The sequence below is a fragment of the Dreissena polymorpha genome, chromosome 13 (genome assembly GCF_020536995.1).
Source record: "Dreissena polymorpha isolate Duluth1 chromosome 13, UMN_Dpol_1.0, whole genome shotgun sequence".
NCBI lineage: Eukaryota > Metazoa > Mollusca > Bivalvia > Myida > Dreissenidae > Dreissena > Dreissena polymorpha.
The window spans coordinates 49,986,054-50,001,827 of record NC_068367.1 but is presented as its reverse complement, the minus strand read 5'-3'; the positions used below and the strand labels follow the sequence as shown (position 1 = coordinate 50,001,827).

At 35.1% G+C, this 15,774-nt stretch overlaps 3 protein-coding genes across 8 annotated transcripts in view; 2 read left to right on the top strand and 1 right to left on the bottom strand.

The window, feature by feature from the left end:
* The window catches only part of LOC127855319 (sterol regulatory element-binding protein cleavage-activating protein-like), a 252,067-nt gene that overhangs the window by 86,861 nt on the left and 149,432 nt on the right, over window positions 1-15,774 (top strand). The gene's annotated exons all lie outside the window — the stretch shown is intronic.
* LOC127855321 (uncharacterized) overlaps window positions 1-15,774 on the bottom strand; it is a 54,991-nt gene that overhangs the window by 25,504 nt on the left and 13,713 nt on the right. For 2 of the 4 annotated variants that reach the window (XM_052390793.1, XM_052390794.1), the window contains exons 2-3: window positions 3,303-3,350; window positions 517-821 (exon numbers count right to left, since the gene is read on the bottom strand). In XM_052390793.1, the coding sequence (XP_052246753.1) occupies window positions 517-821; window positions 3,303-3,350 (353 nt within the window). Of the gene's footprint in view, window positions 1-516; window positions 822-2,148; window positions 2,305-3,302; window positions 3,351-6,595; window positions 6,668-15,774 lie in introns of those variants that run through there. The other 2 variants (XM_052390796.1, XM_052390795.1) reach the window with 2 other exon arrangements.
* The window catches only part of LOC127855326 (transmembrane protein 98-like), a 39,733-nt gene continuing 30,708 nt past the window's right edge, over window positions 6,750-15,774 (top strand). Inside the window, exon 1 of one of the 2 annotated variants that reach the window (XM_052390816.1) lies at window positions 6,750-6,771. The gene's annotated coding sequence lies outside the window, so the exon portion shown is untranslated. Of the gene's footprint in view, window positions 6,772-6,872; window positions 6,990-15,774 lie in introns of those variants that run through there. The other variant, XM_052390812.1, reaches the window with a different exon arrangement.

The window sequence follows — 15,774 nt, the reverse complement described above, 5'->3', positions numbered from 1 at the left end:
CTTGAGTCAAGAGTCTCTTCCAAATATACATTCACTGCTTACAGATTGGAACCCTGGATTAGCCGGAATCACAACAATTTATTCACATCTCCTGTGCTCTTTTTTCTATTTTGCCTCAAAGGAGCATACAAAAAGCTAACTATTAACCATCCCAATAGTTATCCAACAATTATTAGTGGTTTTTAACCCATTTAAGCCAAGCGTCTAGAAAAAAGGCCTTGGCAAACAGCGTAGACCCAGATGAAACACGGCATGATGCGGCGTCACATCAGGGTCTGCGCTGTTTGCTTAAAGGAATTTCTGTAAGAAATAATCTAAATATAGAAATAAGTATACTTGACATCCCTAATTTTGGAAATAAATAGATCCAATTTAGAAGTATGAGAGAGTCCACTAGGCATAAATGGGTTAAAGAAGGTGACAGAGACTCCCCTAGAATTCAAGAAATGGAACCACACAAAATACTGTTCATGATATTCCTGAATTCTGTTTTCCATCCCTAAACCATTTACAGACCTGTAGGGTGATGTCTATCTGATTGTTGAGCAGGGAACGTTGACAGGAGGACTGGCTACTGAAGAGATCCTGACTGCCTTCCCCTGCTTTCTCTCCATCATTCTGCCCTCCAGCAGGCTCGCTGTACAACCCATTGTTCCGGCCCATACCATACTTGGATTTCACATTACGGGACTTCCTGTGCTGCTTACTATGCATTCCAAACGGTCCTGTCGTTTTAGTACAGGTTTTCTCTGCACTTACGCTTTCTTGTGAATTTATGCTGAGCCTCCCAGAGCCAAAAATGTTCATTAATGGATCTGAATCTGGAAAAAACAAAGTGCATTGTCAAGTATTCAATCAGCAGGGTTTTTTTACCTTATATAACAGACGCGGAATATCGGCGTCTTCCCCCACCAAACTAGGCTGGTTTTTTCCCCTTTCAGAACCAAAAATTCCCCCCCCCAAAAAAAAAAAAAAAAAAAAAAGTTTTTTGTTTTTGTTTTAATAGAAAGATGTGTCTCATGATTATAATATCTCAATTCTATTTCAATTTAATCTTGCCAAACGAAATAAATTATGAAAAAACAATGAATATAGTTCAAAAATGTACAAATGTATTGTAATTATGAGAGAGTAAGTAAACAAATCTCCCCAAAAGGGAAATGCCGCGAAAATTCCCACGCGCACAATTTTCCCCCAAAGTGGAAAATCCCGTGTAAAATTTCCCCCACATAAGGGCTAAAGGCCCCTTCCCCCACAACTCAAAAAAACCCCTGATCAGCAATAATCTGTTTATAACTGTTACAGAAACCTATATCATTTTAAAATATAAACCTTTTTTTTTGGAATACAAAACACAATTATTAGCTTTTTATCTGACAGAAAAATGTTTGAAATGCAAATTTATTGAAAGCATTTCTGATCAGAATTTCAACGTCACTGAGCATAATTGTAAAATAGACAAAAATACTAACATTTACCGACCATACTATATAATAAACTTAAGTTTTTACGAATAAATAAGAGTTATCACATTTTGTTGCACAGTGGAAACCTGATAGCTTGAACTCACTTGGCTCTTACTTCCGGTGGGCTCGAACTCTCCCCAAAGCACCCATTGGTTATTGCTATTTATTCATATAAATTTCTGTTGGATGACTCGAATTAGCGAGGGTTGAATTATCGGATGGCACTTACTATTTTTACAGTCACTGTCACAATTTTCACACATTCTTGTTTGTTTGGCTCAAACTCACTTTGGGACACATAAAATTGTTAATCAATTAGGGACCTTTGATTAAAGACACTCCATCATTGCAAACATATCATCAACTCAATTGTTAATTGATTCGAGTGAAAGATAACATTCTGTATCAAAGCTGGCTTTTTGTAAATGCAGTGATATTATGCAGTGTCCATTTTATATTGCGTGATTGCGCTATTCGAGCTATTTTTAGCATTCAGGTGTAGAAATTGTGCCTTTCATGCATAATATTGTCAAAACAATCGATACAGGTAAAGCGTTTTAAGAAATTATCGTTGAATTGATTACATACAACTGTAAACGTTTGTTGAATTCTCAAATAATTAAATCTGTAATCCAAAACACTTCCAAAATTTAATGTTTACGCAAGGTTAACAAATTCTAACCTCAAATTAACAGTTCTCTTGACGTAGTTCTTTTTTATCTTTTGTCTCAACAAAAGGGTGCGAAAGTCAAGCTGCATGTACAACGTAACAACAACCACATGGAAAGTGTGGAATTACCGATTGTTGTATCAAAGTTTTGTAGCGCTGCACTGATCCCTGTATATCATAAAATGCATGCAAATCGGTAAATGTTTATTTATATTATATAAATTTATACAGAAATACCATGTGATAACATACTTTCGTTCATTAGTCAAGTTATTGCAATAGAATGGAAAGTGCTGTTTTTTTTAACATCAGTTACTAATAGTATTTTACTTACTTAACAGTATATAATGTTTAAGGTAAAGCAATTAAACATTAAAAGTAAAAATGTATAAAAACGGTATTTGTTTACTGCCCTCCTGTTTCTGAAAAATGCCCTATATTTCTCAAAGTAAGGGGGGAGTTTCAAGTGAGGGGGGGAGTTTCCCACTACTTTTGGATTTCTAGAATTGACACTGTTATGGCTGGAACAGCTGCATCATAATATGTACAATGTCAACTTAATGGAATAAAAAAATGTATCTATACAACAATTTATTTACATAACACATATTGACATCATGTCATTCTTAAAAAAAGAAAATAAATAAATTCAATTTAATATTTCAGCAATGTGTATTTAGTGCTAATTCATGATTTGTTGTCTTATAGTGCTGTTTTTTACATCATACATGTACCCAAAAATGTTCCACATACAAACGCGATTTTATAATATTATTTATAACATGATATTTGTTTGATTGTTTCTGTAACTGTTTCAAAATATTGACTAATAAATGTTAATGTTATATGTTTAGTTCTTGTTAATTTAATAGCAGAATGCAGTACGGGGTTTAGACAGTATGAATTACTCTTCAACTGGAGATGTAAATCTATTGCAGATTCATGTGAGTGAACATAAGTATATTATTTATCAGTTGGCTTGAGCTTTTGTTGTCGGTCCCTGCGAGTTCGAGCAATCGAGTGTTGACTGTATATTGAATATAAGACCTATCCCCCACCCCCCCCCCCAATAAAATTTAGATATTTTTTTAGGTACAGTGTGAATAATTTGCATGTTGCAATTTTGGGATTTCATTTCAATGATAAGGTAGAAGAAAAGGGCTTACCTTGTGAATTTGGAACAGTTGCCATCAGTTTGTTTAAGAACCAAAGGCCTAAAAATATAATTTGGTCAATATCAAAAATAACAAAAGCACATGTACGTAACAATTATTGTAAGTTGATGACAGTGATTTAGTATTATGTATTGTACAACTATTCTTTTATGTTCAAATAAATTAAAGTTTTTGTAGCGCCATACATTACCACATAAGTTTGTATACATCTACTGAATACATTAACATTATTAACATGCTTTTGCTAGCAGCTTAGCTTAGAAAGACAATGACTGACATAAATAAGCTCATATGATTACTGATATATCTATGTATGTTCCATGTGTTATTAAAATGTTTAAATAAAACAAGAGCTGTCACCAAAGGATGACATATGCCCCCAATAAACTCTTTGATATAAGCTATTAGTGCTGCAACAATATACCGGTTTATCGGTATATATCGCAATACGCAATCAGCATATTGTATTGCGATACGATTTTCATCATACCGGTATCAACATTTTACAAAAATTCATTCACATTTCGTCCAGAAAAGCCATTCGAAATAATGATAACAAGGTAAACAAAACAAAGCAGTGTAAAAAAAAAATTTCCATAAAAATAGCATTCTGATAGTGTTTTATACGGAGTAGCGTTGTTACATCGGAGCATTCGTTTGATGCTTTTGAACAGATTATCGTTGAATTAATTGCGCACAGCTGTAAATGTTTTGTTCGATTCTGAATTGAGCATTATTAAATTTGTATTCCGAATTTCGGAATTACGCTTCCAAATTTTAATGCTAATGCGACAATAAAAAATTCTAGTGTCAAATAAAAAGTGCTTTATCCTTTGTCTCAATAAAAAGCGCGCGAAAATTATACAGACATGTAGAACGTGGCATAGAAAGTATGGGTGTATTTTGTTTTGTATAAAAACGGGAACTTCACATCAGGTGAATAACGAGTGTTCAGTGGAAAAAAATGCCCTGGTTGGCATTTTTTCATCACATCTTTAAATAGTAACAAATTCCAAAATGTATTCGATACTTAAGAAAATTTGCCAATGTTTGTGTTTCGTGTTATTCTTGAGCACATTTATAGTAAATATGTACCATATTTTGCTTTAAAGCTGGAATATACGGGATTATCGGGTAATTGGCAAGTTATATTTTTGGTACAAGTTAGCAATATATTGCGATATATTGCAATACGGGTTTTTGAACTGACAATATATTGCAATACAGTTTTTGGCGTATTGTTGCAGCACTATAAGCTATGAGCATTTTTCGAAACCTAAACGCAGATTTCGAAACCTAAACACGGACCCTAAGTTCAAGGTAACAGGGGTCTAAATTTTTGTGCGTATGGAAAGGCCTTGTCCATATACACATGCATACCAATTATGAAGGTTATATCTCAAGGGACATAGAAGTTATGAGCATTTTTCGAAACCTAAACGCAGATTTCGAAACCTAAACGCGGACCCTAAGTTTAAGGTCAAGGTCACAGGGGTCAACATTTTTGTGCGTATGGAAAAGTCTAGTCCATATACACAAACATACCAAATATGAAGGTTATATCTCAAGGGACATAGAAGATATGAGTATTTTTCGAAACCTAAACGCACTCTTAGTTAAAGGTCAAGGTCACGGGGGTATAAATTTTTTTGTGTATGGAAAGGCCTTGTCTATATACACATGCATACCAAATATGAAGGTTATATCTCAAGGGACATAGAAGTTATGAGCATTTTTCGAAACCTAAACGCAGATTTCGAAACCTTAACGCGGGCCACAAGTTCAACCTCAAGGTCACAGGGGTCTAAATTTGTGTGTGTATGGAAAGGCCTTGTCCATATACACATGCATACCAAATATGAAGGTTATATCTGAAGGGACATAGAAGCTATGAGCATTTTTCGAAACCTAAACGCAGATTTTGAAACCTAAACGCACTCTTAGTTCAAGGTCAAGGTCACGGGGGTATAAATTTTTGTGTGTATGGAAAGGCCTTGTTTATATACACATGCATACCAAATATGAAGGTTATATCTCAAGGGACATAGAAGTTATGAGCATTTTTCGAAACCTAAAAGCAGATTTCGAAACCTTAACGCGGGCCACAAGTTCAACGTCAAGGTCACAGGGGTCAAAATTTGTGTGTGTATGGAAAGGCCTTGTCCATATACACATGCATACCAAATATGAAGGTTATATCTCAATGGACATAGAAGTTATGAGCATTTTTCGAAACCTAAACACAGATTTCGAAACCTAAAAGCGGACCCTAGGCTAAGTTCAACGTCAAGGTCACAAGGGTCCAAATTTTTGTGCGTACGGAAAGGCCTTGTCCATATACACATGCAAACCAAATATGAAGGTTACATCTCAAGGGACATAGAAGTTAAGAGCATTTTTTGAAACCTAAACGCAAAGTGTGACGGACAGTCCGATCACGATATGCCCCTGAAGGAGGGCATAAAAATATGGATTATATGACATTTGTGTTTGCATCCAAATCTTTAATATAGCCTCTATTCCTGTATATTCGGCAAATTAAGAGTGAAATTGACTTTTTCTACTAAATGAAAAGATTTTCAGCACAAGTAAGACATTTAATTAAACATTTTATATCTTCCCCACAAATGTATGGCAAAATAATTTACAACGCAGGTATTTCCTTAGTAACAGGCCAATTCTAGGTAGGCTACCTAGCAACCCTGATTTGTTGGTATATTTCCTATCATTCTGTTCAGTCATCATTTTTATAGGAAAACAAAACTTTTTAAGTAATTTGGATATAAATCACTAAATATATATTCTTATTGACTTATAAACACAATAATACTGTTAAAACGTGGATATTTTCAGAATTACTGTTATTTACACAGCACGGGTAGCAGATTTTACTCAATTTTTACCTAAATTTAATTTTTCCCTAAAAAATATCAAAATTCACATGTTCTTAACCAAAATACAACATCTATGTTATAGATTTTTATTAATAAGCATAACTAACTTAAGTTTCATGAGAAATATGTCATAATTACCAAAATAAGGGGGTGGATGAATCTATAGGATTGGATGAAACAATAGGAAAGAAAGATACAGCAAACTTAAGCATTTAACTTAAGTTCTATGTTCATTTACATAGCATTTTTCGAAACCTAAACCCAGTGCACGGAAAGATGGAAAGACGGACGGACGGTTCGATCATTATATGCCCTTCTTCGGGGCATAAAAAATATTTTTATGTACACGTATGCAATATTTGCCACAATTTGCCTTTCAAAAACACTTACGACGTCCGTGGAAAATACCGATATATTTAAATTTTGGCGCGAGTAAAACAGGAAGTATGTATTAAATCTCTTAATAAATAATGTGCACATGTGTCAACGACAAATGCTGATATTTGAAATCCGAATCACCGATACTTTTTGCGTTTGAAATATATTGATATTGTTGATTAGCTGAGGTAATAATTAACCAGGAATTCGATTTTACAATGAAGTTTGTTTTATAGAGTATCTTAACTGGAATATAATTCGGAAGTTATTTATCCGAATGTTGTATTTAGCGCAGGCATATATCAAAATGTATTGTCACTTAATTTATTGACTGCTCAAAAAGTAACTTAAATACACAGTTAATCTTTTAATATATTGAGTATTGAGGAGCTGAAACGAATGTTTGGTAACCTAATGTTCATTTAATTGTGAAACAACATTAAATTACTTGTTTTAATTGAACATATCAGATTTTTTTGTCAAAATGATGAAAAATGTTGTTTTATGACATATTGATAGTGTTAAAGTGACTTGGCTACGCACCCAACACCTGTGATTCAAACAGGCAAAATAAACCTTGTGACTCAAGACAACTATTTTTATAACATGACCTTTAGTTGATAAATCTTGACAGTCTTATTTTTGTTGAGCAGTTTTACACGATTTTTATAAATTATTTCAAGCCTGTATGCAGACCTGGGGCCCAGGGCCCTCCCCCAGCTGGCTGTCGACAAGTTTGGATTGTTTTTAAATAATGGGCCTACTGCACTTTTTACCTCATGAAAGGGATCACAGTACACTTTCCGTTAATACAAAAGAGGAGATGTGTTTTATTGCCCCCGATAAACAAGGTGATTAGCGTTATTTTACTCGCCAGTGGAGATAAGCCCCTACGCAATGTTTTCTTACCGCCTTGTACACACATCCCCGTTCAGTCAATTGTGATCCTGAATGCTTCATCTTTCGATGGTTGATGTAACATGTCTTTAATTTGTCTAATGAAAGAGAAGCAGCATATGGAAGCAAATGATACAGGAGGTATTAGGTCTAAAAATTGCTGTCGTCAATAATTTGTGAAAAACAAATCATATTGGAAGCAATTAGAGTGTGAAAGGATAATCGTCATTTATTTTAACTGGCAAGTTTCTTTGTCTAAGTCCAAGGCCCATAACTTCGCCAAAAAATTAATGGTCCGGAACGGAAGTCATACTTCATCCGTTAGTCATGTAGGTAGACTCACACACCAAATATCAGGTCAATATCCTTCAGCTTTTTAAAAAAAGTCTGTAAAATAAAATGCCGAAGGGACAGGCAGTCCGACTGCTATAAGCAACCTACTGAGACCATAATAATCAGCTCAATATTGGAAAGAGTTGAAATAAAAATAAAGTCCGTGGCCCATAACTTAACAAAATATCAAAGGGGCGGAACGTATTTTACACTTGATTTGTTGGTCATGTAGGTTGACTCACATACCAAAAAAACAGCTCAACATCTGAAATAGTTCCGTAAAAAAATGTACAGAAAATGGTAATTAAAGAGAAAAAATTCAAGGTTTAATCTTATGTCGCAGACCCCAGTTAAAGACAATTTTGATGGTTTATCTGTGTTGATGATGGTGAAAGTAAAACTGAGAAGTAGATCTGATGATAATCATTTTATTAGGAATTTACTGTGAAACTTTATAGGATGTTTAAATTCAAAGAGAAAATATCATTATTGTTATATGTCAGTCAAACTTTATGACACATTTCTTAATAAAGGTTTTTCATTTTCAAAGTTTGCTTTCCTTCTTCATCAAACTTTATAAATTTTTTAAATCTAATGCTTTAAACATTGGTGTGAATATTACACCAATACTAAAAACTTTAGACTTCAGAAAGGTGCCAATTTATTTGTAATATTCCATTAATGTTTATTACAAAAAATTGTTTAAAGCATTAACATTCAGCTTGAAATGTGCCAAATTAAACAAAAATGGAATAAAACACCCCTCTTGCATCCTCCCCGGATGCCCCCCCCCAGTCAAAAATTCCTGCGTACGTCCCTTTATTTAGCAAAAAAACATGTATTACCCGGTCAAGCGGTAACAAGTACCTGGTAAGATTGTGCTTCAAGAGGTCCCCAGTTTTACAACCAGGGCTGGCACATTAAAAAAAGTCCTTAGTTATTATAATTATTTAAATCATATTTAATACTACAGTTTTTTTTCTAAATCAATTAAATAATCTTTAAAAAAAACTGAGCAAGTCCTACAATAAATGCACATAGACGTTGTATTTTGCTTCAACTTGTGCAAAGGCAAAGCATTTAGGAAAAATTCACTTTTAAACATTATCTTGGTGTTCATTTGTTTATTAGGTAATTTGTTTAATAAATTGTGTTGAAAAAAACATGTATATTTAAATTGTTTTGCTTTCAAAATGATGACTGAACATAATAGATCATGTCATACTTATGGTGGAATAATGTTCATTTTTTATAAAAAGTCAATTTATCTCCAACCTGGCTTAATATACAGGAAAAGAGGCCACTAAATCATTAGCACTTGTATTGTTAACTCAATTTAAATATTTGTAAAACACTTAAATACATGATTTAAAACTGATCTATCATATACACAAATGTTAATTACACAGACTAACTGATGTAAAACTGATCTTATTATTACATCAACCAGAACTCGTACTAAGATACAGATCCAATTGTTATAAGTTGATAACTGGTATCACGTTGAAAAATTGGCAGTTAAAATGTCATACTATCATTTTACAAGCTAATGACTTTGTAATCAAATTAAAGCGTCAGATCCATACTTAAGCATATCAATTACTGTTTTCAAAACTCCAACTTGCAGTGAGAAGAAATTTGAATGGAAGTAAATTGATCATATTCAATAACACTCAAGATGATCAATGGTTTAGTTAACAGGTATTGAAGCAAATGATTTGTGTATGAACTGACAGTTAGAATTGCAAAGCATTGTATGCAATCTTTTCTATTGCCGTATCTAAACCTATTTGGTGTTTTACCACTTAAAATTCAGAATGTGGGTGTTTTTTATTTAATTAGTGTTCCCCTTACAAAAATGTAAGTGGTATTAGTTAAGTACTGGATTCACTAGTGTATCCGTCTGTCTGTAAGCACAAACTTGTTAGATTAAAGTACTCCTTGATATTGTTAACATAGAACATTCAGACTGTATGAATTGTTTGTTTGTTATATGAAGTTGTGCACGTGCACTTTGCTGATGGTGACCTTTTTATCCCCCGCCAGAGGCGAAGGGATATTGTTTTGTTGTTGTCCGTCCGTCCGGCACTTTTGTGTCCGGAGCCATATCTTGGAAGTGCTTTGGCAGATTTCATTGAAACTTGTTATGAGTATATATATGCATAAGAGGATGATGCACGCCAAATGGCATTGTACACCATCTGTTAAAAACAGAGTTATGGCCCTTTGTATCTTGAAAAAATGCTTTTTACTATAGGCTCTTTTGTGTCCGGAGCCATATCTTGGAAGTGCTTTGGCGGATTTCATTGAAACTTGGTATGAGTATATATATGCATAAGAGGATGATGCACGCCAAATGGCATTGTATACCATCTGTTCAAAACAGAGTTATGGCCCTTTGTATCTTGAAAAAAAGCTTTTTACTATAGGCACTTTTGTGTCCGGAGCCATATCTTGGAAGTGCTTTGGCGGATTTCATTGAAACTTGGTATGAGTATATATCCCGCGCCAGAGGAGGAGGGATATTGTTTTGGCGCTGTCCGTCTGTCCGTCACTTTTGTGTCCGGAGTTTTATCTTGAAAGTGCTTTTGCGGATTTCATTGAAATGGTATGAGTATATATATATGGATAATAGGATGATGCACGCCAAATGGCATTGTACACCATCTGATAATAACAGATTTATGGCCTTTTGTATCTTCAAAAAAATGCTTTTTTTAGTGTCAAATATAACACTTTTGTGTCCAGAAGTATATAGGCGGGGGATATCAATTCAACAAATTTGCTTGTTTAGTCGCCTTTTGTCTGTTATTCGTCATCGTCAGCATTTACCTTGTTAACACTCTAAAGGCAACATTTATGCTCTGATCTTTATGATCAAATTGGTTTAGAAGATTCTTCCCATTGATATCTTGGCCAAGTTTGAAACTGGATCATGTGAGATTGAAAACAAGGTCACAAGGTCAAATTAAGAAAAAGCTTGTAAACACCTAGAAGTAATGCATGTATTTATAGTCAAATTTATATTGCTAAAAAAGTAAGTTCGAATGATATGGCACAAAAATAGTTCCAGTCCATTGAAAAATATTGCCACTAGGGGGCAGGTCAGTTTGCCTTGTATTCATGACTAAAATGAAACCTTGTGAACAGTCTGTTCTAAACAGGTTTTAATATAAACATATACATTCTGTGTTTTAAATATTTGGAATTATCAAATGTTTGTCATAATAATGTGCCTGAAAATGAAATATTTTTGTTTGATAAACAACTTTTACTCTGATATACAACTTTTACTCGTTTGAAGTCCACCTTTTCTCAATAGTTAAGTTTGTTTGGGTCTTAGGTGAGGGCCTTGAGGCACATGTCCCCTTCCTTTGGTTAATCACCTTTTTCATTCAATATGAGCAAATTGTGTTCTATATGACCTTCATAAAGTTTTATTTATCAGTAAACTGTTGAAACAAAAGGCAGAAGAAACTGGTCCATTAGATTTCTTTTTTCCTACTGCGTGATCTCTGCTTATGATTTCCATGTAAGGAGAGACAAAGGACCATTTCCAGTGAGATTTGGCAGCGTTTCAATCAGGACAATCGCGAGAATAATTATCTGCAGGTTGAAACTCATTCAAATATGAATTGTATCAGTAGTGAGGCAAAGATTATTAGGAGTCATTGTATTGATGAAAATATTTACTGGAAGATCATTAAAGAATATGAACCACATTTCCATTGTTCTGTTTATAGTTTATCACACAATCAATTAAGAACCCAATGTACACACACTGATCATTTTAATCAAATTTCACCAATAATTATCCTTAAATGTATAATTTGCTAACAACATGGCAATGCTAAGTATGGTTTGGGGCTATGCAAACCCATACCTTTGAAATTTCTCTCGGGGGGGGGGGGGGGGGACCCTGTGCCCAATTTGTTCAACACATTAATTATTTGAGCTTTTCTCTTCAGTGGTTTGTCAAGTGTGTAAAAAAACGCTGAAGTAATATATAATATATATTAAATTGCTGAGCCAAACTGCATCTAGTGGATAATAAAGATTAAAATTTCAAAAAAAGTGCAGTTTCCTTGTGCATTTGATGCATTATTTTACATTTTTAAATGATTAAATTACAGCCTGTTCTTTCAAGCTGGGTTTTCCATAGTGCAATTTTAATTTCCCTAAAACTATGTGATAAATGAAGTTTCAAAACATTATAAAGGGGCATTGTTATTTTTAAGTGTTATTATATTGTGGCTTGTAATGTTATTGTTGATTTAGTATCATTTTATTATTTGACATATTTTATTATGGCAAGGTGATAGCGGAATAAATGTGCACCATAAAATATGATACAATTCGGTTAAAAATTATTAGATGGCACATTTTGGTGAAATTTGGTTACATTGACATTTGGGTAAAGTTTAAAGTAAAATTTATATAACATCTATCATGCACTGTATGCAGCACCAATTATCTATTCTTTATTAGTTTAACCCTTTTGCCCCTAAATAAGAAGCAAAGTGAAAATGGCTTTTGCAACCAAAAAATAAAACACAACAGCCTGCAAGTAACTCGCTGTCTGTTCAGGTTTTATGTTGTTTGCTGCTCATCAGTAATTAAGGGTTGAAAATGAAACTATTAAAACTTGAATTTATTAAGATTTAGGTATTTAATTACATGTTACTTTCTAAAGGACTACAAAAGCATCAAAATACGTATCTAACTGGTAAAGGATTAATGATCTAATTGTCCTGGCACTTATAAATTATTGCATGCTTGTTCGGATTGATTAAATCCTTATTATGTTAAGTTGATACTGTTTGATTGTTGTAAGTACGCATAGCTCCTACGTAAGATATTAGGTTTGAATCCTAGAACAGACATTTGTATTGTATATTTAGTTTATAACATTAAATGTATTTTGCAACTTTTTATTTGTTCTTGATTGCATGAAGAGCCTGAGGCTTATTGAGAAAGTCTGCTTGCTGGGTAGAACCAGTACTTGGTGACTTTAACCCTTACAATGCGGGAACCAAATTTTTAAGGCCTTTGCAAACAGTTTGGATCCAGATGAGACGCCACAAAACGTGGCGTCTCATCAGGATCCAAACTGTTTGCTATTCTGATAGTATTCTTTGAAAAAAAATCGAAGAAAATGCGAATTTTATAAATTCAGCAGAAGACATTTTAGCAGACGACAAATTTCCCAGCATGCAAAGGGTTAAGGACAATGTTGATATGAATGCTCCCAGAGTGGGGATGTAAACCTTGACCTCTACATTGCTAGGATACTCCATGGTAATTGAAATATCTTGCATATATCACTGTACTGAAGTCATGACTCAGAATCTAATTTTTAGGAGTATGATGGAGTAGGAAGCTGAGTATGATGGAGTAGAAAGCTGAGTATGATGGAGTAGAAAGCTGAGTATGATGGAGTAGAAGCTGAGTAGATGGAGTAGAAAGCTGAGTATGATGGAGTAGAAAGCTGAGTATGATGGAGTAGAAAGCTGAGTATGATGGAGTAGAAAGCTGAGTATGATGGAGTAGAAAGCTGAGTATGATGGAGTAGAAAGCTGAGTATGATGGAGTAGAAAGCTGAGTATGATGGAGTAGAAAGCTGAGTATGATGGAGTAGAAAGCTGAGTAAGCTGAGTATGGAGTAGAAAGCTGAGTATGATGGAGTAGAAAGCTGAGTATGATGGAGTAGAAAGCTGAGTATGATGGAGTAGAAAGCTGAGTATGATGGAGTAGAAAGCTGAGTATGATGGAGTAGAAAGCTAGTATGATGGAGTAGAAAGCTGAGTATGATGGAGTAGAAAGCTGAGTATGATGGAGTAGAAAGCTGAGTATGATGGAGTAGAAAGCTGAGTATGATGGAGTAGAAAGCTGAGTATGATGGAGTAGAAAGCTGAGTATGATGGAGTAGAAAGCTGAGTATGATGGAGTAGAAAGCTGAGTATGATGGAGTAGAAAGCTGAGTATGATGGAGTAGAAAGCTGAGTATGATGGAGTAGAAAGCTGAGTATGATGGAGTAAAAAGCTGCATTCATACTATGAATGCATTTGCAGACTTGATCATTCTTTTTCTATGGTAATCCATCACTCACTCACTACACTCGATCGTCTCTGCGCCGTCTGGTGCTTGAGGCGATGGCAAGTGAGCGCCACATTGGTCTGTCAGCTGCTGTTGCTGGTGCTGTCTGCAGAGTGAGACCTCTGTTCTTGAGCTCTCGCTCCATGGTTCACCGCTATTTCTCCAGGGTTGTCATTATGATTGTAAACAAAGGATCATTTTGGAATAGCATCCGATTCAGCCGGAGGTCATGGAGGCCACCTAGGCCCCCTTGTAGGTCCAGGTCAAGGCCCTGGTAGGGGGTTCAGGTGGGCGAAGCCCCCGACCATGAATTGAATTGTGGGATTGGGGAATTCCCATTAAACATGCGTGAATCACGTGACGCGATTTCAGAGCATTGAGAACCGTTTATATTTAGTAATTACGACAAATCAACGACTCGATCTAAACTGTTACATGTACCTCCTTTCAGAAAAGTTTGCGAAAATGAAAGTGAATATCTGAGAATAAAAACGCATCTTTTTTTTAATTTTACAGAGTAGATCTACTTTTCATTCCGGATCGTGATATAACTTGTCAGGTCATTCATGCATGTAGACCTATATGTATGCATAGTTTAGCAATCCCAAAACACGTTATTTACCTACTTATTACATTATGTGTTATGACCATTTGTATAACAAAATGAATTATTTAATTGAAGTATTTTCAAATGTGTTATCCGAAATCATTTTCAGATTTCATTATTCACGGAAAGTTAAGAAAATTCTAGCAACAGAGACACATGTATCTCGTGTTTTTCATGTACAGATGAAAATCATGCCAAAATTAGACTTCATGTATAACATCACATCATTCTACCTCGGGGATAGCGCAGACTTTAATTTTTAGATGCTGAATAACAACTTCGTAGCGCAGAGGTCGCTAATATCTTTTATTTTGGAAGAAAATCTAAGAGCATTTTAATATGTGGAAACTTTTTCTCTAACTAAAAAAACTAGTTAATTACGCTCTACAGTGCTACATTCGTTGAGATACGGTCAGTAATAATCTGTGAAATGTACAGCTATTTGATACAGTTTCACGTGGGGTCGGTGTGTATTCGGCTGCCTGAGCGCTCATTGGTTGACGTGCTTACCAAGAAGAATTTGATTGACAGCTGAAAAAATCAATATTGGCCACTCGCTGAGAAATTCATTGAAAACAGTAGCTCTTAGGCGGAGTTAACGGACTGACTGAATGACGGGGCGTCGCTCTACTAAACTACGGTTTTTTCTCGTCAATTATTGTTGGTTTGCGTCATAAAAACTTCCAATTGCAATTTTAGAGATTCGGGAAAAACAACCAATTTTCTGGCGATTTTAACCGATGAATTCGATCGGCAATCGGTTAATAATGACAACCCTGTTTCTCTTTCGGTCGTCCACGTTTTATTTTCCCCTGTGGAGCCATCTCAGTGCCACCCTGGGTAGCGAGTGGGATGGCATTCTGCATGGCCTAGCCATCTCCATCTCCTCAAAGCAATGGTCTCAGCGATGCTGTTTGTGCCAGCTCTTTCACACAGTTCCATGTTCTTGATCATGACTGGCAAGAAGACTCATGATCCGTCGCAGGCACTTGTTCTGGAAGACTTCCAGTTTGCGCTCGATGATAGCAGTGGTCTTTCAGCACTCTGACCCGTACAGAAGGACGCTCAGCACGTTGCTTTTGAAGATGCAGAGCTTGGTGTGCATGCTAAGACTTGTGGTCCTCCAGATGGGCTTCAGCATTGCGAAGGCTTGGTTGGCTTTGCTGATTATCATGTTGATCTCCCTTGCACAGTCTCCATCTGTGGTGACCTTGCTGTCCAGGTAAATGAACTCATCCACTTCTTGCAGAGGCTGGT